Source organism: Heterodontus francisci, chromosome 20, assembly GCF_036365525.1.
Source record: "Heterodontus francisci isolate sHetFra1 chromosome 20, sHetFra1.hap1, whole genome shotgun sequence".
NCBI classification, from domain to species: Eukaryota; Metazoa; Chordata; class Chondrichthyes; order Heterodontiformes; family Heterodontidae; genus Heterodontus; species Heterodontus francisci.
In genome coordinates this window covers 13,447,500-13,473,849 of record NC_090390.1, presented here as the reverse complement: position 1 = coordinate 13,473,849, position 26,350 = coordinate 13,447,500, and the positions used below count along the sequence as shown (strand labels likewise).

The 26,350-nt window shown below is 42.3% G+C and overlaps 1 protein-coding gene across 2 annotated transcripts in view; it reads left to right on the top strand.

Annotated features, from left to right (window-relative positions):
* The window catches only part of LOC137380494 (hexokinase-1-like), a 447,865-nt gene that overhangs the window by 353,721 nt on the left and 67,794 nt on the right, over positions 1–26,350 (top strand). For both annotated transcript variants that reach the window (XM_068052395.1, XM_068052396.1), the window contains exon 11: positions 18,240–18,388. In XM_068052395.1, the coding sequence (XP_067908496.1) occupies positions 18,240–18,388 (149 nt within the window). The remainder of the gene's footprint in view (positions 1–18,239; positions 18,389–26,350) is intronic.

Here is a 26,350-nt window from a genome sequence, read left to right as displayed (position 1 = left end):
ATCCCCCTGAATATTACACTGACTGTACACCATCCTTCTGAATATTACAGTGACTGTACACCATCCTCCTGAATATTACACAGAGTGCACACAATCTCCCTGAATATTACACTCACTGTTCACAATCCTCCTGAATATTACACTGACTGTACACAATCCCCCTGAATATTACACTGACTGTACACCATCCTTTTGAATATTACACTGACTGTACACAATCCCCCTGAATATTACACTGACTGTCCACCATCCTCCTGAATATTGCAGTGACTGTACACAATCTCCCAGAATATTACACTGACTGTACACCATCCCCCTGAATATTACACTGACTGTTCACAATCCTCCTGAATATTACAATGACTGTACACCATCCACCTGAATATTACTCTGACTTTTCACAATCCCCCTGAATTTTACGCTGACTGTGCACCATCCCCCTGAATATTACTCGGACTGTTCACATTCCCCGAGTCTTACACTGACTGTACACCATCCTCCTGAATATTACACTGAATGTTCACAATCCCCTTGAATATCACCCTGACTGTACACAATCCCCTTGAATATTACACTGACTGTACACCATCCCACTGAATATTACACTGACTGTACACCATCCTCCTGAATATTACACTGACTGTACACGATCTCCCTGAATATTACACTGACTGTACACCATCCTCCTGAATATTACTCTGACTGTACACAATCCCCTTGAATATTACACTGACTGTACACCATCCTCCGGAATATTCCACTGACTGTACACCATTCTCCTGAATATTACTCTGACTTTTCACAATCCCCCTGAATATTCCACTGACTGTACACCATCCTCCTGAATATTACACTGAATGTACACCAAACCCCTGAATATTACTCTTACTTTTCACAATCCCCCAGAATATTACACTGACTGTACACCATCCTCCTGAATATTACACTGACTGTACACAATCTCTCTGAATATTACACTGACTGTACACCATCCTCCTGAATATTACACTGACTGTGCACCATCCCCCTGAATACTACTCTGACTTTTCACTATCTCCCTGAATATTACACTGACTGTACACAATCCCCCTGAATATTACACTGACTGTACACCATCCCCCTGAATATTACCTGACTTTTCACAATCCCCCTGAACATTACACTGACTGTACACCATCCTCTGGAATATTACACTGACTGTACACCATCCCCCTCAATATTACTCTGACTTTTCACCATCCTCCTGAATATTACACTGACTGTTCTTCATCCCACTGAATATTACGCTGACTGTTCACCATCCCACTGAATATCACCCTGACTCTACACAAACCCCCTTAATATTACACTGACTGTACACCAACCCACTAATATTACACTGACTGTACATTATCCTCCTGAATATCACCCTGACTCTACACAACCCCCCTGAATATTACACTGACTGTACATCATCCTCCTGAATATTACACTGACTGTTCTTCATCCCCCTGAATATTACACTCACTGTTCACAATCCTCCTGAATATTACACTGACTGTACACAATCCCCCTGAATATTACACTGACTGTACACCATCCTTTTGAATATCACCCTGACTCTACACAAACCCCCTTAATATTACACTGACTGTACACCAACCCACTAATATTACACTGACTGTACATTATCCTCCTTTATATCACCCAGACTCTACACAAACCCCCTGAATATTACACTGACTGTACACCATCCTTCTGAATATTACAGTGACTGTACACCATCCTCCTGAATATTACACAGAGTGCACACAATCTCCCTGAATATTACACTCAATGTTCACAATCCTCCTGAATATTACACTGACTCTACACAATCCCCCTGAATATTACACTGACTGTACACCATCCCACTGAATATTACACTGACTGTACACCATCCTCCTGAATATTACACTGACTGTACACAATACCCCTGAATATTACACTGACTGTACACCATCCTCCTGAATATTTCACTGACTCGACACAAATTCGCCTGAATATTACACTGACTGTACACCATCCTCCTGAACATTACAGTGACTGTACCCCATCCTCCTGAATATTACACTGACTGTACACTATCTCCCTGAATGTTACACTGACTGTACACCATCCTCCTGAATATTACTCTCATTGTACACAATCCCCTTGAATATTACACTGACTGTACACCATCCTCCTGAATATTCCACTGACTGTACTGCATCATCCTGAATATTTCTCTGACTTTTCACAATCCCCCTGAATATTACACTGACTGTACACCATCCTCCTGAATATTACACTTACTGTACACCATCCTCCTGAATATTACACTGAATGTACACCAAACCCCTGAATATTACTCTGACTTTTCACAATCCCACTGAATATTACACTGACTGTACACCATCCTCCTGAATATTACACTGACAGTACACCATCCCCCTGAATATTACTCTGACTTTTCACAATCCCCCTGAATATTACACTGACTGTACACCATCCTCCTGAATATTACACTGACTGTACACCATCCCCCTGAATATTACGCTGACTTTTCACTAACCGCCTGAATATTACTCTGACTTTTCACTATCTCCCTGAATATTACACTGACTGTACACAATCCCCCTGAATATTACACTGACTGTACACCATCCCCCTGAATATTACCTGACTTTTCACAATCCCCCTGAACATTACACTGACTGTACACCATCCTCCTGAATATTACACTGACTGTACACCATCCCCCTGAATATTACTCTGACGTTTCACCATCCCCCTGAATATTACTCTGACATTTCACAATACTCCTGAATATTACACTGACTGTACACCATGCCCCTGAATATTACTCTGACTTTTCACCATTCCCCTGAACATTACACTGACTGTACACCATCCTCCTGAATATTACACTGACTGTACACCATCCTCCTGAATATTACACTGACTGTACACCATCCCCCTGAATATTACTCTGACTTTTCACAATCCTCCTGAATATTACTCTGACTACACCATCCTCCTGAATATTACACTGACTGTTCACATTCCCCCTGAATATTCCACTGACTGTACAAACATCCCCTGAATATTACACTGACTGTTCACAATCCCCTGAATATTACACTGAATGCTCTCAATCTCCCTGAATATTACACTGACTGTACACCATCCTCCTGAATATTACACCGACTGTACACCATTCTCCTGAATATTACACTGAATGTTCACAATCTCCCTGAATATTACACTGACTGTACACCATCCTCCTGAATATTACACTGACTGTACACCATGTTCCCGAATATTACACTGAATGTTCTCAATCTCCCTGAATATTACACTGACTGTACACAATCCCCCTGAATATTACACCAAATGTTCACAATCTCCCTGATTATTACACTGACTGTCCATCATCCTCCTGAATATTACACTGACTGTACACCATCCCCCTGAATATTACGCTGACTTTTCACTAACCGCCTGAATATTACTCTGACTTTTCACTATCTCCCTGAATATTACACTGACTGTACACAATCCCCCTGAATATTACACTGACTGTACACCATCCCCCTGAATATTACCTGACTTTTCACAATCCCCCTGAACATTACACTGACTGTACACCATCCTCCTGAATATTACACTGACTGTACACCATCCCCCTGAATATTACTCTGACTTTTCACCATCCCCCTGAATATTACTCTGACATTTCACAATACTCCTGAATATTACACTGACTGTACACCATCCCCCTGAATATTACTCTGACTTTTCACCATCCCCCTGAACATTACTCTGACATTTCACAATACTCCTGAATATTACACTGACTGTACACCATCCCCCTGAATATTACTCTGACTTTTCACCATCCCCCTGAATATTACTCTGACATTTCACAATACTCCTGAATATTACACTGACTGTACACCATCCTCCTGAATATTACACTGACTGTACACCATCCCCCTGAATATTACTCTGACTTTTCACAATCCTCCTGAATATTACTCTGACTACACCATCCTCCTGAATATTACACTGACTGTTCACATTCCCCCTGAATATTCCACTGACTGTACAAACATCCCCTGAATATTACACTGACTGTTCACAATCCCCTGAATATTACACTGAATGTTCTCAATCTCCCTGAATATTACACTGACTGTACACCATCCTCCTGAATATTACACCGACTGTACACCATTCTCCTGAATATTACACTGAATGTTCACAATCTCCCTGAATATTACACTGACTGTACACCATCCTCCTGAATATTACACTGACTGTGCACCATGCTCCTGAATATTACACTGAATGTTCTCAATCTCCCTGAATATTACACTGACTGTACACAATCCCCCTGAATATTACACCAAATGTTCACAATCTCCCTGATTATTACACTGACTGTCCATCATCCTCCTGAATATTACACTGACTGTTCTTCATCCCATTGAATATTACGCTGACTGTTCACCATCCCACTGAATATCACCCTGACTCTACACAAACCCCCTTAATATTACACTGACTGTACACCAACCCACTAATATTACACTGACTGTACATTATCCTCCTGAATATCACCCTGACTCTACACAACCCCCCTGAATATTACACTGACTGTACATCATCCTCCTGAATATTACACTGACTGTTCTTCATCCCACTGAATATTACGCTGACTGTTCACAATCCCCCTGAATATCACCCTGACTCTACACAAACCCCCTTAATATTACACTGACTGTACACCAACCCACTAATATTACACTGACTGTACATTATCCTCCTGAATATCACCCTGACTCTACACAATCCCCCTGAATATTACACTGACTGTACACCATCCTTCTGAATATTACAGTGACTGTACACCATCCTCCTGAATATTGCACAGAGTGCACACAATCTCCCTGAATATTACACTCACTGTTCACAATCCTCCTGAATATTACACTGACTGTACACAATCCCCCTGAATATTACACTGACTGTACACCATCCTTCTGAATATTACACTGACTGTACACAATCCCCCTGAACATTACACTGACTGTACACCATCCTCCTGAATATTACACTGACTGTACACCATCCCCCTGAATATTACTCTGACTTTTCACCATCCCCCTGAATATTACTCTGACATTTCACAATACTCCTGAATATTACACTGACTGTACACCATCCCCCTGAATATTACTCTGACTTTTCACCATCCCCCTGAACATTACACTGACTGTACACCATCCTCCTGAATATTACACTGACTGTACACCATCCTCCTGAATATTACACTGACTGTACACCATCCCCCTGAATATTACTCTGACTTTTCACAAGCCTCCTGAATATTACTCTGACTACACCATCCTCCTGAATATTACACTGACTGTTCACATTCCCCCTGAATATTCCACTGACTGTACAAACATCCCCTGAATATTACACTGACTGTTCACAATCCCCTGAATATTACACTGAATGTTCTCAATCTCCCTGAATATTACACTGACTGTACACCATCCTCCTGAATATTACACTGACTGTACACCATTCTCCTGAATATTACACTGAATGTTCACAATCTCCCTGAATATTACACTGACTGTACACCATCCTCCTGAATATTACACTGACTGTGCACCATGCTCCTGAATATTACACTGAATGTTCTCAATCTCCCTGAATATTACACTGACTGTACACAATCCCCCTGAATATTACACCAAATGTTCACAATCTCCCTGATTATTACACTGACTGTCCATCATCCTCCTGAATATTACACTGACTGTTCTTCATCCCACTGAATATTACGCTGACTGTTCACCATCCCACTGAATATCACCCTGACTCTACACAAACCCCCTTAATATTACACTGACTGTACACCAACCCACTAATATTACACTGACTGTACATTATCCTCCTGAATATCACCCTGACTCTACACAACCCCCCTGAATATTACACTGACTGTACATCATCCTCCTGAATATTACACTGACTGTTCTTCATCCCACTGAATATTACGCTGACTGTTCACAATCCCCCTGAATATCACCCTGACTCTACACAAACCCCCTTAATATTACACTGACTGTACACCAACCCACTAATATTACACTGACTGTACATTATCCTCCTGAATATCACCCTGACTCTACACAATCCCCCTGAATATTACACTGACTGTACACCATCCTGCTGAATATTACAGTGACTGTACACCATCCTCCTGAATATTGCACAGAGTGCACACAATCTCCATGAATATTACACTCACTGTTCACAATCCTCCTGAATATTACACTGACTGTACACAATCCCCCTGAATATTACACTGACTGTACACCATCCTTCTGAATATTACACTGACTGTACACAATCCCCCTGAATATTACACTGACTGTCCACCATCCTCCTGAATATTGCAGTGAATGTACACAATCTCCCAGAATATTACACTGACTGTACACCATCCCCCTGAATATTACACTGACTGTTCACAATCCTCCTGAATATTAAAATGACTGTACACCATCCCCCTGAATATTACTCTGACTTTTCACAATCCCCCTGAATTTAACGCTGACTGTGCACCATCCCCCTGAATATTACTCTGACTGTTCACATTCCCTTAGTCTTACACTGACTGTACACCATCCTCCTGAATATTACACTGAATGTTCACAATCCCCTTGAATATCACCCTGACTCTACACAATCCCCTTGAATATTACACTGACTGTACACCATCCCACTGAATATTACACTGACTGTACACCATCCTCCTGAATATTACACTGACTGTACACGATCTCCCTGAATATTACACTGACTGTACACCATCCTCCTGAATATTACTCTGACTGTACACAATCCCCTTGAATATTACACTGACTGTACACCATCCTCCGGAATATTCCACTGACTGTACACCATTCTCCTGAATATTACTCTGACTTTTCACAATCCCCCTGAATATTACACTGACTGTACACCATCCTCCTGAATATTACACTTACTGTACACCATCCTCCTGAATATTACACTGAATGTACACCAAACCCCTGAATATTACTCTTACTTTTCACAATCCCCCAGAATATTACACTGACTGTACACCATCCTCCTGAATATTACACTGACTGTACACAATCTCTCTGAATATTACACTGACTGTACACCATCCTCCTGAATATTACACTGACTGTGCACCATCCCCCTGAATATTACTCTGACTTTTCACTATCTCCCTGAATATTACACTGACTGTACACAATCCCCCTGAATATTACACTGACTGTACACCATCCCCCTGAATATTACCTGACTTTTCACAATCCCCCTGAATATTACTCTGACATTTCACAATACTCCTGAATATTACACTGACTGTACACCAACCCACTAATATTACACTGACTGTACATTATCCTCCTGAATATCACCCTGACTCTACACAACCCCCCTGAATATTACAATGACTGTACATCATCCTCCTGAAAATTACACTGACTGTTCTTCATCCCACTGAATATTACGCTGACTGTTCACAATCCCCCTGAATATCACCCTGACTCTACACATACCCCCTTAATATTACACTGACTGTACTCCAACCCACTAATATTACACTGACTGTACATTATCCTCCTGAATATCACCCTGACTCTACACAATCCCCCTAAATATTACACTGACTGTACACCATCCTTCTGAATATTACAGTGACTGTACACCATCCTCCTGAATATTACACAGAGTGCACACAATCTCCCTGAATATTACACTCACTGTTCACAATCCTCCTGAATATTACACTGACTGTACACAATCCCCCTGAATATTACACTGACTGTACACCATCCTTTTGAATATTACACTGACTGTACACAATCCCCCTGAATATTACACTGACTGTCCACCATCCTCCTGAATATTGCAGTGACTGTACACAATCTCCCAGAATATTACACTGACTGTACACCATCCCCCTGAATATTACACTGACTGTTCACAATCCTCCTGAATATTACAATGACTGTACACCATCCCCCTGAATATTACTCTGACTTTTCACAATCCCCCTGAATTTTACGCTGACTGTGCACCATCCCCCTGAATATTACTCGGACTGTTCACATTCCCCGAGTCTTACACTGACTGTACACCATCCTCCTGAATATTACACTGAATGTTCACAATCCCCTTGAATATCACCCTGACTCTACACAATCCCCTTGAATATTACACTGACTGTACACCATCCCACTGAATATTACACTGACTGTACACCATCCTCCTGAATATTACACTGACTGTACACGATCTCCCTGAATATTACACTGACTGTACACCATCCTCCTGAATATTACTCTGACTGTACACAATCCCCTTGAATATTACACTGACTGTACACCATCCTCCGGAATATTCCACTGACTGTACACCATTCTCCTGAATATTACTCTGACTTTTCACAATCCCCCTGAATATTCCACTGACTGTACACCATCCTCCTGAATATTACACTGAATGTACACCAAACCCCTGAATATTACTCTTACTTTTCACAATCCCCCAGAATATTACACTGACTGTACACCATCCTCCTGAATATTACACTGACTGTACACAATCTCTCTGAATATTACACTGACTGTACACCATCCTCCTGAATATTACACTGACTGTGCACCATCCCCCTGAATATTACTCTGACTTTTCACTATCTCCCTGAATATTACACTGACTGTACACCATCCCCCTGAATATTACCTGACTTTTCACAATCCCCCTGAACATTACACTGACTGTACACCATCCTCCTGAATATTACACTGACTGTACACCATCCCCCTGAATATTACTCTGACTTTTCACCATCCTCCTTAATATTACACTGACTGTACACCAACCCACTAATATTACACTGACTGTACATTATCCTCCTGAATATCACCCTGACTCTACACAACCCCCCTGAATATTACACTGACTGTACATCATCCTCCTGAATATTACACTGACTGTTCTTCATCGCACTGAATATTAAGCTGACTGTTCACAATCCCCCTGAATATCACCCTGACTCTACACAAACCCCCTTAATATTACACTGACTGTACACCAACCCACTAATATTACACTGACTGTACATTATCCTCCTTTATATCACCCAGACTCTACACAAACCCCCTGAATATTACACTGACTGTACACCATCCTTCTGAATATTACAGTGACTGTACACCATCCTCCTGAATATTACACAGAGTGCACACAATCTCCCTGAATATTACACTCAATGTTCACAATCCTCCTGAATATTACACTGACTCTACACAATCCCCCTGAATATTACACTGACTGTACACCATCCCACTGAATATTACACTGACTGTACACCATCCTCCTGAATATTACACTGACTGTACACAATACCCCTGAATATTACACTGACTGTACACCATCCTCCTGAATATTTCACTGACTCGACACAAATTCGCCTGAATATTACACTGACTGTACACCATCCTCCTGAATATTACAGTGACTGTACCCCATCCTCCTGAATATTACACTGACTGTACACTATCTCCCTGAATGTTACACTGACTGTACACCATCCTCCTGAATATTACTCTCATTGTACACAATCCCCTTGAATATTACACTGACTGTACACCATCCTCCTGAATATTCCACTGACTGTACTGCATCATCCTGAATATTTCTCTGACTTTTCACAATCCCCCTGAATATTACACTGACTGTATACCATCCTCCTGAATATTACACTTACTGTACACCATCCTCCTGAATATTACACTGAATGTACACCAAACCCCTGAATATTACTCTGACTTTTCACAATCCCCCAGAATATTACACTGACTGTACACCATCCTCCTGAATATTACACTGACTGTACACCATCCCCCTGAATATTACGCTGACTTTTCACTAACCGCCTGAATATTACTCTGACTTTTCACTATCTCCCTGAATATTACACTGACTGTACACAATCCCCCTGAATATTACACTGACTGTACACCATCCCCCTGAATATTACCTGACTTTTCACAATCCCCCTGAACATTACACTGACTGTACACCATCCTCCTGAATATTACACTGACTGTACACCATCCCCCTGAATATTACTCTGACTTTTCACCATCCCCCTGAATATTACTCTGACATTTCACAATACTCCTGAATATTACACTGACTGTACACCATCCCCCTGAATATTACTCTGACTTTTCACCATTCCCCTGAACATTACACTGACTGTACACCATCCTCCTGAATATTACACTGACTGTACACCATCCTCCTGAATATTACACTGACTGTACACCATCCCCCTGAATATTACTCTGACTTTTCACAATCCTCCTGAATATTACTCTGACTACACCATCCTCCAGAATATTACACTGACTGTTCACATTCCCCCTGAATATTCCACTGACTGTACAAACATCCCCTGAATATTACACTGACTGTTCACAATCCCCTGAATATTACACTGAATGTTCTCAATCTCCCTGAATATTACACTGACTGTACACCATCCTCCTGAATATTACACCGACTGTACACCATTCTCCTGAATATGACACTGAATGTTCACAATCTCCCTGAATATTACACTGACTGTACACCATCCTCCTGAATATTACACTGACTGTACACCATGCTCCCGAATATTACACTGAATGTTCTCAATCTCCCTGAATATTACACTGACTGTACACAATCCCCCTGAATATTACACCAAATGTTCACAATCTCCCTGATTATTACACTGACTGTCCATCATCCTCCTGAATATTACACTGACTGTTCTTCATCCCACTGAATATTACGCTGACTGTTCACCATCCCACGGAATATCACCCTGACTCGACACAAATCCCCTTAATATTACACTGACTGTACACCAACCCACTAATATTACACTGACTGTACATTATCCTCCTGAATATAACCCTGACTCTACACAACCCCCCTGAATATTACACTGACTGTACATTATCCTCCTGAATATTACACTGACTGTTCTTCATCCCACTGAATATTACGCTGACTGTTCACAATCCCCCTGAATATCACCCTGGCTCTACACAAACCCCCTTAATATTACACTGACTGTACACCAACCCACTAATATTACACTGACTGTACATTATCCTCCTGAATATCACCCTGACTCTACACAATCCCCCTGAATATTACACTGACTGTACACCATCCTTCTGAATATTACAGTGACTGTACACCATCCTCCTGAATATTACACAGAGTGCACACAATCTCCCTGAATATTACACTCACTGTTCACAATCCTCCTGAATATTACACTGACTGCACACAATCCCCCTGAATATTACACTGACTGTACACCATCCTTCTGAATATTACACTGACTGTACACAATCCCCCTGAATATTACACTGACTGTCCACCATCCTCCTGAATATTGCAGTGACTGTACACAATCTCCCAGAATATTACACTGACTGTACACCATCCCCCTGAATATTACACTGACTGTTCACAATCCTCCTGAATATTACAATGACTGTACACCATCCCCATGAATATTACTCTGACTTTTCACAATCCCCCTGAATATTACGCTGACTGTGCACCATCCCCCTGAATATTACTCTGACTGTTCACATTCCCCGAGTCTTACACTGTACACCATCCTCCTGAATATTACTCTGAATGTTCACAATCCCCTTGAATATCACCCTGACTCTACACAATCCCCTTGAATATTACACTGACTGTACACCATCCCACTGAATATTACACTGACTGTACACCATCCTCCTGAATATTACACTGACTGTAGACGATCTCCCTGAATATTACACTGACTGTACACCATCCTCCTGAATATTACTCTGACTGTACACAATCCCCTTGAATATTACACTGACTGTACACCATCATGCTGAATATTACTCTGACTTTTCACAATCCCCCTGAATATTACACTGACTGTACACCATCCTCCTGAATATTACACTTACTGTACACCATCCTCCTGAATATTACACTGAATGTACACCAAACCCCTGAATATTACTCTCACTTTTCACAATCCCCCAGAATATTACACTGACTGTACACCATCCTCCTGAATATTACACTGACTGTACACAATCTCTCTGAATATTACACTGACTGTACACCATCCTCCTGAATATTACACTGACTGTGCACCATCCCCCTGAATACTACTCTGACTTTTCACTATCTCCCTGAATATTACACTGACTGTACACAATCCCCCTGAATATTACACTGACTGTACACCATCCCCCTGAATATTACCTGACTTTTCACAATCCCCCTGAACATTACACTGACTGTACACCATCCCCCTGAATATTACTCTGACTTTTCACCATCCCCCTGAATATTACTCTGACATTTCACAATACTCCTGAATATTACACTGACTGTACACCATCCCCCTGAATATTACTCTGACTTTTCACCATCCCCCTGAACATTACACTGACTGTACACCATCCTCCTGAATATTACACTGACTGTACACCATCCTCCTGAATATTACACTGACTGTACACCATCCCCCTGAATATTACTCTGACTTTTCACAATCCTCCTGAATATTACTCTGACTACACCATCCTCCTGAATATTACACTGACTGTTCACATTCCCCCTGAATATTCCACTGACTGTACAAACATCCCCTGAATATTACACTGACTGTTCACAATCCCCTGAATATTACACTGAATGTTCTCAATCTCCCTGAATATTACACTGACTGTACACCATCCTCCTGAATATTACACCGACTGTACACCATTCTCCTGAATATTACACTGAATGTTCACAATCTCCCTGAATATTACACTGACTGTACACCATCCTCCTGAATATTACACTGACTGTACACCATGCTCCTGAATATTACACTGAATGTTCTCAATCTCCCTGAATATTACACTGACTGTACACAATCCCCCTGAATATTACACCAAATGTTCACAATCTCCCTGATTATTACACTGACTGTCCATCATCCTCCTGAATATTACACTGACTGTTCTTCATCCCACTGAATATTACGCTGACTGTTCACCATCCCACTGAATATCACCCTGACTCTACACAAACCCCCTTAATATTACACTGACTGTACACCAACCCACTAATATTACACTGACTGTACATTATCCTCCTGAATATCACCCTGACTCTACACAACCCCCCTGAATATTACACTGACTGTACATCATCCTCCTGAATATTACACTGACTGTTCTTCATCCCACTGAATATTACGCTGACTGTTCACAATCCCCCTGAATATCTCCCTGACTCTACACAAACCCCCTTAATATTACACTGACTGTACACCAAACCACTAATATTACACTGACTGTACATTATCCTCCTGAATATCACCCTGACTCTACACAATCCCCCTGAATATTACACTGACTGTACACCATCCTTCTGAATATTACAGTGACTGTACACCATCCTCCTGAATATTACACAGAGTGCACACAATCTCCCTGAATATTACACTCACTGTTCACAATCCTCCTGAATATTACACTGACTGTACACAATCCCCCTGAATATTACACTGACTGTACACCATCCTTCTGAATATTACACTGACTGTACACAATCCCCCTGAATATTACACTGACTGTCCACCATCCTCCTGAATATTGCAGTGACTGTACACAATCTCCCAGAATATTACACTGACTGTACACCATCCCCCTGAATATTACACTGACTGTTCACAATCCTCCTGAATATTACAATGACTGTACACCATCCCCCTGAATATTACTCTGACTTTTCACAATCCCCCTGAATTTTACGCTGACTGTGCACCATCCCCCTGAATATTACTCTGACTGTTCACATTCCCCGAGTCTTACACTGACTGTACACCATCCTCCTGAATATTACACTGAATGTTCACAATCCCCTTGAATATCACCCTGACTCTACACAATCCCCTTGAATATTACACTGACTGTACACCATCCTCCTGAATATTACACTGACTGTACACGATCTCCCTGAATATTACACTGACTGTACACCATCCTCCTGAATATTACTCTGACTGTACACAATCCCCTGAATATTACACTGACTGTACACAATCCCCTGAATATTACACTGAATGTTCTCAATCTCCCTGAATATTACACTGACTGTACACCATCCTCCTGAATATTACACCGACTGTACACCATTCTCCTGAATATTACACTGAATGTTCACAATCTCCCTGAATATTACACTGACTGTACACCATCCTCCTGAATATTACACTGACTGTACACCATGCTCCTGAATATTCCACTGACTGTACACAATCCCCCTGAATATTACACTGAATGTTCACAATCTCCCTGAATATTACACTGACTGTACATCATCCTCCTGAATATTACACTGACTGTTCTTCATCCCACTGAATATTACGCTGACTGTTCACCATCCCGCTGAATATTATGCAGACTGTTCACAATCCCTCTGAATATCACCCTGACTCTACACAAACCCCCTTAATATTACACTGACTGTACACCAACCCACTAATATTACACTGACTGTACATTATCCTCCTGAATATCACCCTGACTCTACACAATCCCCCTGAATATTACACTGACTGTACACCATCCTTCTGAATATTACAGTGACTGTACACCATCCTCCTGAATATTACACAGAGTGCACACAATCTCCCTGAATATTACACTCACTGTTCACAATCCTCCTGAATATTACACTGACTATACACAATCCCCCTGAATATTACACTGACTGTACACCATCCTTCTGAATATTACATGGACTGTACACAATCCCCCTGAATATTACACTGACTGTCCACCATCCTCCTGAATATTGCAGTGACTGTACACAATCTCCCAGAATATTACACTGACTGTACACAATCCTCCTGAATATTACAATGACTGTACACCATCCCCTGAATATTACTCTGACTTTTCACAATCCCCCTGAATTTTACGCTGACTGTGCACCATCCCCCTGAATATTACTCTGACTGTTCACATTCCCCGAGTCTTACACTGACTGTACACCATCCTCCTGAATATTACACTGAATGTTCACAATCCCCTTGAATATCACCCTGACTCTACACAATCCCCTTGAATATTACACTGACTGTACACCATCCCACTGAATATTACACTGACTGTACACCATCCTCCTGAATATTACACTGACTGTACACGATCTCCCTGAATATTACACTGACTGTACACCATCCTCCTGAATATTACTCTGACTGTACACAATCCCCTTGAATATTACACTGACTGTACACCATCCTCCGGAATATTCCACTGACTGTACACCATCATGCTGAATATTACTCTGACTTTTCACAATCCCCCTGAATATTCCACTGACTGTACACCATCCTCCTGAATATTACACTTACTGTACACCATCCTCCTGAATATTACACTGAATGTACACCAAACCCTGAATATTACTCTCACTTTTCACAATCCCCCAGAATATTACACTGACTGTACACCATCCTCCTGAATATTACACTGACTGTACACAATCTCTCTGAATATTACACTGACTGTACATCATCCTCCTGAATATTACACTGACTGTGCACCATCCCCCTGAATATTACTCTGACTTTTCACAATCCCCCTGAATATTACACTGACTGTACACCATCCTCCTGAATATTACACTGACTGTACACCATCCCCCTGAATATTACTCTGACTTTTCACTAACCGCCTGAATATTACTCTGACTTTTCACTATCTCCCTGAATATTACACTGACTGTCCACAATCCCCCTGAATATTACACTGACTGTACACCATCCTCCTGAATATTACACTGACTGTACACCATCCTCCTGAATATTACACTGACTGTACACTATTCCCCTGAATATTACACTGACTTTTCACCATCCCCCTGAATATTAATCTGACTTTTCACAATCCTCCTGAATATTACACTGACTGTACACCATCCTCCTGTATATTACTCTGACTGTACACCATCTGCCTGAATATTACACTGACTGTACACTATTCCCCTGAATATTACTCTGACTTTTCACAGTCCCCCTGAATATTACACTGACTGTACACCATCCACCTGAATATTATTCTGACTGTTCACAATCCCCCTGAACATTACACTGAATGTTCACAATTCCCCTTAATATTACACTGACTGTCCACCATCCCACTGAATATTACACTGACTGTACACCATCCTCCTGAATATTACACTGACTGTTCACATTCCCCCTGAATATTCCACTGACTGTACAAACATCCCCTGAATATTACACTGACTGTACACAATCCCCTGAATATTACACTGAATGTTCACAATCTCCCTGAATATTACACTGACTGTACTCCATCCTCCTGAATATTACACCGACTGTACACCATCCTCCTGAATATTACACTGAATGTTCACAATCTCCCTGAATATTACACTGACTGTACACCATCCTCCTGAATATTACACTGACTGTACACCATGCTCCTGAATATTCCACTGACTGTACACAATCCCCCTGAATATTACACTGAATGTTCACAATCTCCCTGAATATTACACTGACTGTACATCATCCTCCTGAATATTACACTGACTGTTCACAATCCCCCTGAATATTACGCTGAGTGTACAGCATCCCACTGAATATTACACTGACTGTGCACCATCCTCCTGAATATTGCACTGACTGTTCACAATCCCCCTGAATATTACACTGACTGGTCACCATCCTCCTGAATATTACACTGACTGTGCACGATCCCCCTGAATATTACACTGTTCACATTCCCCCTGGATATTACACTCACTGTACACCATCCTCCCGAATATTACTCCTTCTGTACACCATCCCCCTGAATATTACTCAGACTGTTCACAATCCCGCTGAGTCTTACACTGACTGTACACCAGCGCCCTGAATATTACACTGACTGTACACCATCCCACTGAACATTCCACTGTCTGTGCACCATCCCCCTGAATATTACACCGACTGTACACCATCCCCCGAATATTACACTGACTGTATACCTCCTCCTGAATATTACACCAACTATACACCATCACCTCATTGTAATTGTGATTGTACACCATCCCCCTGTATCTTTCACTGACTGAACACCATCCTTACACATATTCCATTGTCTGTACCCCATCCCCCTGACTGTAGAACACCCTCATGAATATTACACTGACTGTACAGCATCCTTCTGAATATTACACCAACTATACACCTTCCCCTCAATCTTATTCTGACTGTTCACCATCCCCCTGTACCTTGTACTGACTGTACACCATCCTTCCACATATTGCATTGTGTGTACACCATCCCCCTGAATATTGTACTGACTGTACACTACCGCCTGTATTTTACACTGATTGTACACCATAATCCTGTGTAATACCCTGAATGTATACCATCCTCCCAATATCACACTGACTATACACCATCACTCTGACTTTTATATTGACTGCGCACCATCTCCCAGTATTTCACCGACTGTACACCATCTCCCTCGATAGTGCACTGACTGTACACTGTATGCCTGGATATTAAACTGACAGGCATCAGATGCCATTGAATAATGGTTCTTTCATTTGGAAGTGCTGCATTGTAGAATTCCTTGCTTGGCCATGGGAGGTCTGAGCTCTGATGTATGTCTCATGTTGTCATTCCCTGGTGTCTTGTGGCACCCTCCTTTTACTTCAAGTGTCAGGGCTTGATCTGGTGCATGGCTGCCCTGGTGATAAGACCCTTCACATGGCATGTGGTGATAATGCTGTCCAAATCTAATGTTTACTCATCACTACTTCCTGCAGTTTCTCTCTCCTGCTCCTGTTCCTGGGAATGATGGGAGAACAAGTGGCAAAGGTCATAATTGCAGCAACACTTTCTGCAATGTGCTGAGCTATAACTGTATTATTTCCAGATATTTCCAATTTTTTTTTAAATTTGTGCATTATTGGCATAAACACCTCTCGCATCGATTCTGCCTCCCAGTATCATGTCTGAGTTGAAAGCATTTTGTCTGTCAGTAACAACATGAGGCAAGTTTCTCTTGCAGAAAGTGGCAAGTTTCTCGCTATTGATTTGGGCGGCAGCAACTTTCGTGTCCAGCTTATTGTGATGCAAGCTGGGGTTAGGCGATCCCTTCGAATGTACCACAGAATCTTTCCCATTCATTTGGAAATTATGGAAGGGACAGGTGAAGAGGTGAGTGTGCCCCACTGTACAATCAACATTTTGGGATACAGTATGAGTAATTTGAGACATGACATAGCATGGCTTGGGAGGAACAGGTGACTTTGGACCTATGGTTCACAAAGCTTTCCACCACTGGGATTTTCCTCACTTCATGCCTGAGTGTTCTGTAGACTAATCAATAGAGATTGATTGCTGTGATTAGTCAACTACTCCATTATCTTGTGACGACCAGAATGGTGGAAGATAAACTTAGATGGACTGTGGTCTTTAAATATGGTGCAATTCCTATATTTCTGTGCAGACTGTATTCATTTTGAAGGGTTCTGTGTTGCACCGCCAGTTAGTCACCCACCTTTCAATTGTAGCACCTGGTTTCAAGCCCAGATTAATAAGAAGGAAGTCTCCTGTTTGTTGGCTCCGAGTCCTGCTAGTGCTTGGGCTTGATCCAAATACTGTAATCCTTTCTCTGCAGCCAGGTGGCAATTTCCACAAATGGATTGATACCCCATTGAACTGAAATTACCATCCTTCAAACCTTTATTTTATTTAGAGATACAGCACTGAAACAGGCCCTTCGGCCCACCAAGTCTGTGCCAACCAACAACCACTCATTTATACTAATCCTACATTAATCCCATATTCCCTATCACATCCCCACCATTCTCCTACCACCTACCTACACTAGGGGCAATTTACAATGGCCAATTTACCTATCAACCTGCAAGTCTTTGGCTGTGGGAGGAAACCGGAGCACCCGGCGGAAACCCACGCAGTCACAGGGAGAACTTGCAAACTCCACACAGGCAGTACCCAGAACTGAACCCGGGTTGCTGGAGCTGTGAAGCTGCGGTGCTAACCACTGCGCCACTGTGCATGGATTAGTGGGGTCAGGTTTAATAGGTAACCATTCTTTCTTTTTTTCTTTCTTTTGGGCCTCCTTATCTCGAGAGACAATGGATACGCGCCTGGAGGTGGTCAGTGGTTTGTGAAGCAGCGCCTGGAGTGGCTATAAAGGCCAATTCTGGAGTGACAGGCTCTTCCACAGGTGCTGCAGAGGTATCAGTCCACCTTTCGGGCAATGACCCTGAGCTCCAAGCACCCATTGAAGCAGGCAGACTGTGGCGGGACAGAACCTTATTGACCGGGGGCTGCCCGGTTTGAGGCGGGCGGTAGCTGTCCAGTGAGGTGCAATGACCTCTCCCACCGACAAAGGCAACCCGTGGCGCCCAGTTTCTACGCCAATTTATCTGGACTTATAACCCGTAACTGCTGCCTTCCGTGTTGTTTCAGTCGCTGTGAGGCAACTATGGAGTGACCTCTCCATGGCGCATGCCTGGGCAAATTTATGGAGGTTGAGAGTTGCCCAGTCGTCAAAACCCCCCTCTCGGCCTTTCTGGTGGGGTCCAAAGGAGTGCAGGACACGACATTTGGCACCAGTATGGCTGCAGGAACTGCCGGAAACATGCCAAAGGTGACACATGACCGCCTACGGGGTTCCGCTCCGGATTTTCTGTTAGGGTTTACTCCCTTAGCCTTGGTCTCTCCCGAGACGCCCACAAGGCAGTGGGGTTGTTGGGGCCCCTACACAGGTGTAGGATGGTGCCGGTGGGAGGAGGGGATGCAAGGGGGAGGGGTAGAGGGAGGGGGTGGGGGGGGGGGGGGGGTGCAGGGGAAGGGGGTGCGGGGAACCAAAACCTTATACACAACATATATATATATGAAAGTACATAAAATTCATAATACAAACAAAAATAGCCAGTAAAAATCACAGAATTCACATTTCGTACAATAAAGAATGCTTATTTGGGCCACACAACCTTAGCTTGTGCTTCTGCTCTAATGTTTTACTCACATGTTTCTTATTTCTCTCTCCTGGTTTAATTACTTTATAGCTTTTTCTTTTCCTTTTACCTGTAGTGCCTAAAGCACAATTTCTAACTGTTACTCTATTCTCTTCAATTTTGTTAGTTTTTGAACTATTATTTATACTACCTTTTCCACCTGAGCCCTCCCCCCACTTACTAGTTTAAAGTCCTTTTGATTACCTTATTCACCCTTGCAACTAGAACCCTGGTCCCAGCTGGGTTCAGGTGAAACCCAGCCCAATGGTATGGTTCCTTCCTGTCCTAGTACTCGTGTTAGTATCCAAAGAAATGGAACCCCTCTTTCCCACAGCTTCCCTACAGCCACATGTTCACCTCCCTAATCTGCTTATACTTTTGGTAATTTGCACGTGGCTCGCATAACAGTCCAGAGATCATAACCCTTGAGGTCCTGCTCTTAAATTTAGCTCCTGATTCCGGATACTCTCCAAAAAAAGCTCTCTTGCCTATTCTTCCCTGAGTAATCTCAGGATTGCTATCAGTGTCAATGTACGGCATCAGATAAGGAGAGACAGGTGAAAATATGGCTGGAGAGATGATATCGGAAGAAATTTCAGATTTCTTACACTGCGAGATCATTTTGGTAAAGGAGGAAGTTTTTCAGGAAGGATGGATGTCACCTAAACTGGATTGGAGCAATCTCCTTGCTAAGAGGGTAAAAAGATCAATCCAAACTTTTTAACTGAATTCAAATTCTCAAATCCTCTGGATAACTAGTCCAGTAACATAACTGCAATCCAACAGAGTACAATTTCCAGCCAGTTCCACCCATTTTGCACAGTACTTGATCTTCCAGCAGACCTAAAGTTATTTTTGCATAAAAAGTTGCAGAGCTTAGATTCAATATGTAGTGGTCCAAGGACAGATCCTCTGAAACAAAAACAAGAAATGCTGGATTCACTCAGCAGGTCTGGCAGCATCTGTGGAAAGAGAAGCAGAGTTAACGTTTCGGCTCAGTGACCCTTCTTCGGAACAGATCCTCTGCTCATTTCTCCATGCTTCACAGTTCTGTACTTTCCTCTTCAGTTACTCACTTCATGTACTTTTTCCCTAGTCATATTGCTCATTTCTAGGTAACCATTAATTGTAGTATATCATGCACTGAGGATCATGTGGGATGCCCAACCATGTTCCCTTGTTCCAGCTGAAAATAACACACTATTAACTCAAACTATATGGTTAGATTTATTTATTGGCTAATATATATGCAGAAGTAAGATACCACAACAAAATACTGAAACAGGAGAAAATGTGAAATCTAGTCAGTCCACAAGGAGCTACTATACCCTTTTAAGAAAATTATTGTGTCTAGGATCTGTTAAGGAACACACCCTTTGGTTGAGAACACCAGGTTTGCCTCTTGGTGGACCTTCTAAGGAATGCTATCCAGGGATGATGCAAATTCCAGGTCACCCACTGAGTTTGGATGTGATTGCCAGAACCATAGCTCAGTGACAGGAGCTCTAATTAAAGTCATGGAACTTCTTTGAAGATACAAGTAACATCCCAGTATTGGCTGTAAGTCAGGAAATGGAAGGGAGGAAGGAACTCAAGAAAATTACAATCACCAGGGAAGTGGTACTGAACAAATTGTAGGAGCTGCGGGCTGACAAGTCCCTGGGTCCTGATGGACTTCATCTAGGGCGTTAAAAGAAGTAGCTAGTGAGATAGTTGATGCGTTGGTTTTAATTTTACAAAATTCCCTAGATTCAGGGAAGGTTCCTTTAGATTAGAAAATAGCAAATGTAACTCCTTTATTCAAAAAGGGAGGGAGACAGAAAGCAGGAAACTACAGGCCATTTAGCTTAACATCTGTCATAGGGAAAATGTTAGAAGCTATTATTAAAGACATTATAGCAGGGCATTTGGAAAAATTGAAGGTAATCAGGCAGAGTCAACATGGTTTCGTGAAAGGGAAATCATGTTTAACCAATTTATTGGAGTTCTTTGAGGGAGTTAAATGTGCTATGGATAAAGGGGAACCAGTAGATGTATTGTACTTAGATTTCCAGAAGGCATTTGATAAGGTGCCACATCAAAGATTATTGCAGAAAATAAAAGCTTATGGTGTAGGGGGTAACATATTGGCATGGATAGAAGATTGGTTAGCTGATAGGAAACAGAGAGTAGGCATAAATGGATCATTTTCTGGTTCGCAAGATATAATGAGTGGTGTGCCACAGGGATCTGTTCTGGGTCCTCAACTTTTTACAATTTATATAAATTACTAAATGGTGGTTGCTAAATTTGCTGATGACACAAAGATAGATAGGAAAGTAACTTGTGAGGAGGACATAAGGAGGGTACAAAGGGATATAGATAGGTTAAGTGAGTGGGCAAAGACCTGGCAAATGGAGTATAATGTGGGAAAGTGGGAAATTGTCGATTTTGGCAGGAAGAATAAAAACGAAGCATATTATCTAAATGGTGAGAGATTGCACAGCTCTGAGATGCAGAGAGATCTGGTGTCCTAGTACATGAATTGCAAAAGGTTAGTATGCAGGTACAGCATGTAATTAAGAAGGCTAATAGAATGCTATCGTTTATCATGAGGGGAATTGAATACAAAAGTAGGGAAGTTATGCTTCAGCTATACAGGGCATTGGTGAGACCACATCTGGAGTACTGTGTACAGTACTGGTCTCCTTATTTAGGGAAGGATCTAAATGCATTGGAGGCAGTACAGAGAATGTTTACTGGACTAATATCTGCAATGGGTGGCCTGTCGTACGAGGAAAGATTGGACAGGCTAGGCTTGTATCCGCTAGAATTTAGAAGACTAAGAGGTGACTTGATTGAAGCATATAAGATCTTGAGGGGTCTTGACAGGGTGGACGTGGAAAGGATGTTTCCCCTTGTGGGAAAATCTTGAACTAGGGGTAACTGTCTAAAAATAGGGGGTCACCCATTTAAGACAGAGATGAGGAGAATTTTTTTCTCTCAGAGGGTCGTGAGTCTTTGGAATTCTTTTCCTCAAAAGGCAGTGGAAGCAGAATCTTTGAATATGTTTGAGGCAGAAGTAGATAGATTTTTGATAAGCCAGGAGGTGGAAGGTTATCAGGGGTGGGTGGAAATGTGGAGTAATCAGTTCAGCCATGAACTTATTGAACGGTGGAGCAGGCTCGAACAGCCGAGTGACCTACTCCTGCTCCTAATTCACATGTTCGTATGTTCTTTCATCTTACAGCCTTTTTAATACAAACAAACTGAGGGTTTAACACACTGTACACCTAGTGATGATTTGTTAATGGCTGGAAAATTCATTTTCACAATATCCTAGGTGAGGTCCCACACTTATTAATGGATTGCCCTAATGTTCCAGAATTCAGATTGAGCAGAGTTCTCCCCTTAATACCCCTGCCAGCTACTGTATCATGCCCAGCCCTTAAAGGGAGTGTATTTTTAGCTAGTTGTTTCTTTGCATGTTCATTTTCTGGCTACCAATTTGTGTCTTAAAGAAAGACCAGCTTTTGATTCAACTCCAGCTGTATTAAAAATCATTTCAAGACAAATATGCTGGTGTTGTGACAGGTCCTTAGGGAATTAATTTAGGTATTGTCAATCCAGTTTAGATTAGATTAGATTAGAGATACAGCACTGAAACAGGCCCTTCGGCCCACCGAGTCTGTGCCGAACATCAACCACCCATTTATACTAATCCTACACTAATCCCATATTCCGACCAAACATCCCCACCTGTCCCTATATTTCCCTACCACCTACCTATACTAGTGACAATTTATAATGGCCAATTTACCTATCAACCTGCAGGTCTTTTGGCTTGTGGGAGGAAACCGGAGCACCCGGAGAAAACCCACGCAGACACAGGGAGAACTTGCAAACTCCACACAGGCAGTACCCGGAATCGAACCCGGGTCCCTGGAGCTGTGAGGCTGCGGTGCTAACCACTGCGCCACTGTGCCGCCCTTAGGACAAAATCACCTATCACTCAATATTAAATTGCAATCTCACTCATACTTATATCAGGACAGCTGTTGTGGAAAATGCAAGAATTATCTAATGGAGGTTATGAAAACTATGAAACATTTTGAGAGAGTCAGTAGCAAAACAGCATTTCCAGTGGCTGGTGAATTGGGGGTTACAAGGGATCAGAGATTGAATTATCATTGAAAGAACAATGGAGGAAAGTAGAAGAAATTTTCTCACATATAAGTGGGCAAAGCAATGGCAGATGCAGTTCAATATTGGGAAATGTGAGATCATTGACTTTGGCCCTGAGAAAGATAAGTCAGATTGTTTTCTAAATTACAAGAACCTAGGAACTGTGGAGGAGCAGAGAGATAAGAGATAGGCCATTCAGAGGTGATGGCTGACATTTTACGCCCCACAAAGAGCGGGCTGGTGGTGGGGGGACATAAAATGGAATGGGAGGTTGTGAGGGCTCTTCCTGACTCCCTCCTGCTACCGCTGCAAATCTAACATGGGTCAGCAGCAAGAAACGGCCCGCCCACCCCAGACCAATCAAGGCCCTTAAGTGGCCAATTAACTAGCACTTAAGGGCCTCCAACCACCACGACGGGTATTTTACCCTTGGCTGGCGGGTGGCTGAGGCCTCAAAAAGCCCACCTGGTGAAACTAAGAGGCCTTCTGGCAGGGTAGGGGGCCCTCCTGATCAGGTGACCTCTGCCCCACGGAGGGCCGCCCCCAAAGCCCCAACCATGCCAATGCACAACGCACCCCCCTAACTGACCCCCTTTCCTTGACCAGGCACAATCGATTGTCCCCAGTGGTGGCCACCGCTTCCGGTGGCGCTACTAGGACTAAGATCTGCCAGCCCGCTGATTGGTTGGCAGCTCCATTAGGCAGGACTTCCTGCCTCAATGAGGTGGAAGTCCCGCCCAAGACCAATTAAAGGCCTGGGGAGCGAAAAATCCTGGTATGGTTCGCCAGGCCCAGAGGAGGCGGGATCGCCACCGAATTTTCCGCCGGTGGACGGGGCCTCCCCATCCCGCCCAACAAAAAATTCTAGCCGATGTCTGGAAGAACTTGTTCACAGGAGAGGTAGTGGAAATCTGGACCTCTGTCCCTCAAAAAAGCCAATTGAAAAATTGAAAGGTAGAAGTGAAGCAAATTGGAATGAAGAGAGCTATTATACACGGTAACGTTTTAAATCGGGTGTCGGGACAGAGAGACCTGGAGATTCACATGCACGAATCTTTGAAGGTGACAAGACAAGTTGATAAAACTGTTTAAAAAAAAGCATATGGGGTTTATAAATAGAGGCATAAATTACAAAAACAAGGAAGCTATGGTAAACATTTATAAATCACTGGTTAAACCTGAGCTAAAGTGGATACCACACTTTAGAAAGGATGTCAAGGTCTTGGAGAGGGCGAAGAGGAGATTTACCAAAATGGTACCATGGACGAAGGGGCCGGAGAAGCTGGGATTATTCTTCTTAGATCCACAAAGGTTAAGGGGAAATTTAATAGAGGTGTTCAAAATTTTGAGGGGTTTTTGATAGATGCAATAGTCAGTGGCAGGACGATCAATAACCAGATTACACAACTTCAACATCATTGGCAATAAAGTCCAAAGACAGATGAAGAGTTCTTTTTTACACAGTGAATTTTATGATTTGGAATGCTCTGCCAAAAAGGGTGGTGGAAGTAGATTCAATCGTAACTTGCAAAGGGTAATTGGGTATATACTTAGGAAAGAAAAATGCGTTGGGCTAAGGGGAAAGAGCAGGGGTGTGGGACTAATTGTTTGCCCTTCAAGCAAGCTGGCACAGGTACGATAGACCAAATGGCCTTCTGCGCTGTATGATTCTATGATTTTTGTTAGGTAAGGGCATTAAGGGATAGGGAGCAAGGACAGTAAGTGAAGTTAAGGTACAGATCAGCTATGATTGAGTGGCAGAACAGACTCGAGGTGGTAAATGGCCTACTCTTGCTCCTGTGATGCTATGTAACACCACTTTGAAGGGACTTGGACTCGGATTTGAAAAGTAAGGGTATAAATAGCTATGAGGAAAAAGTTCAGAAATGAAATCAGAATGGACAGTCCCAGTTAAAGTGCTAACACCGGCACAGGTACTTCAGTGCATAAATTCCTATGATTCTGT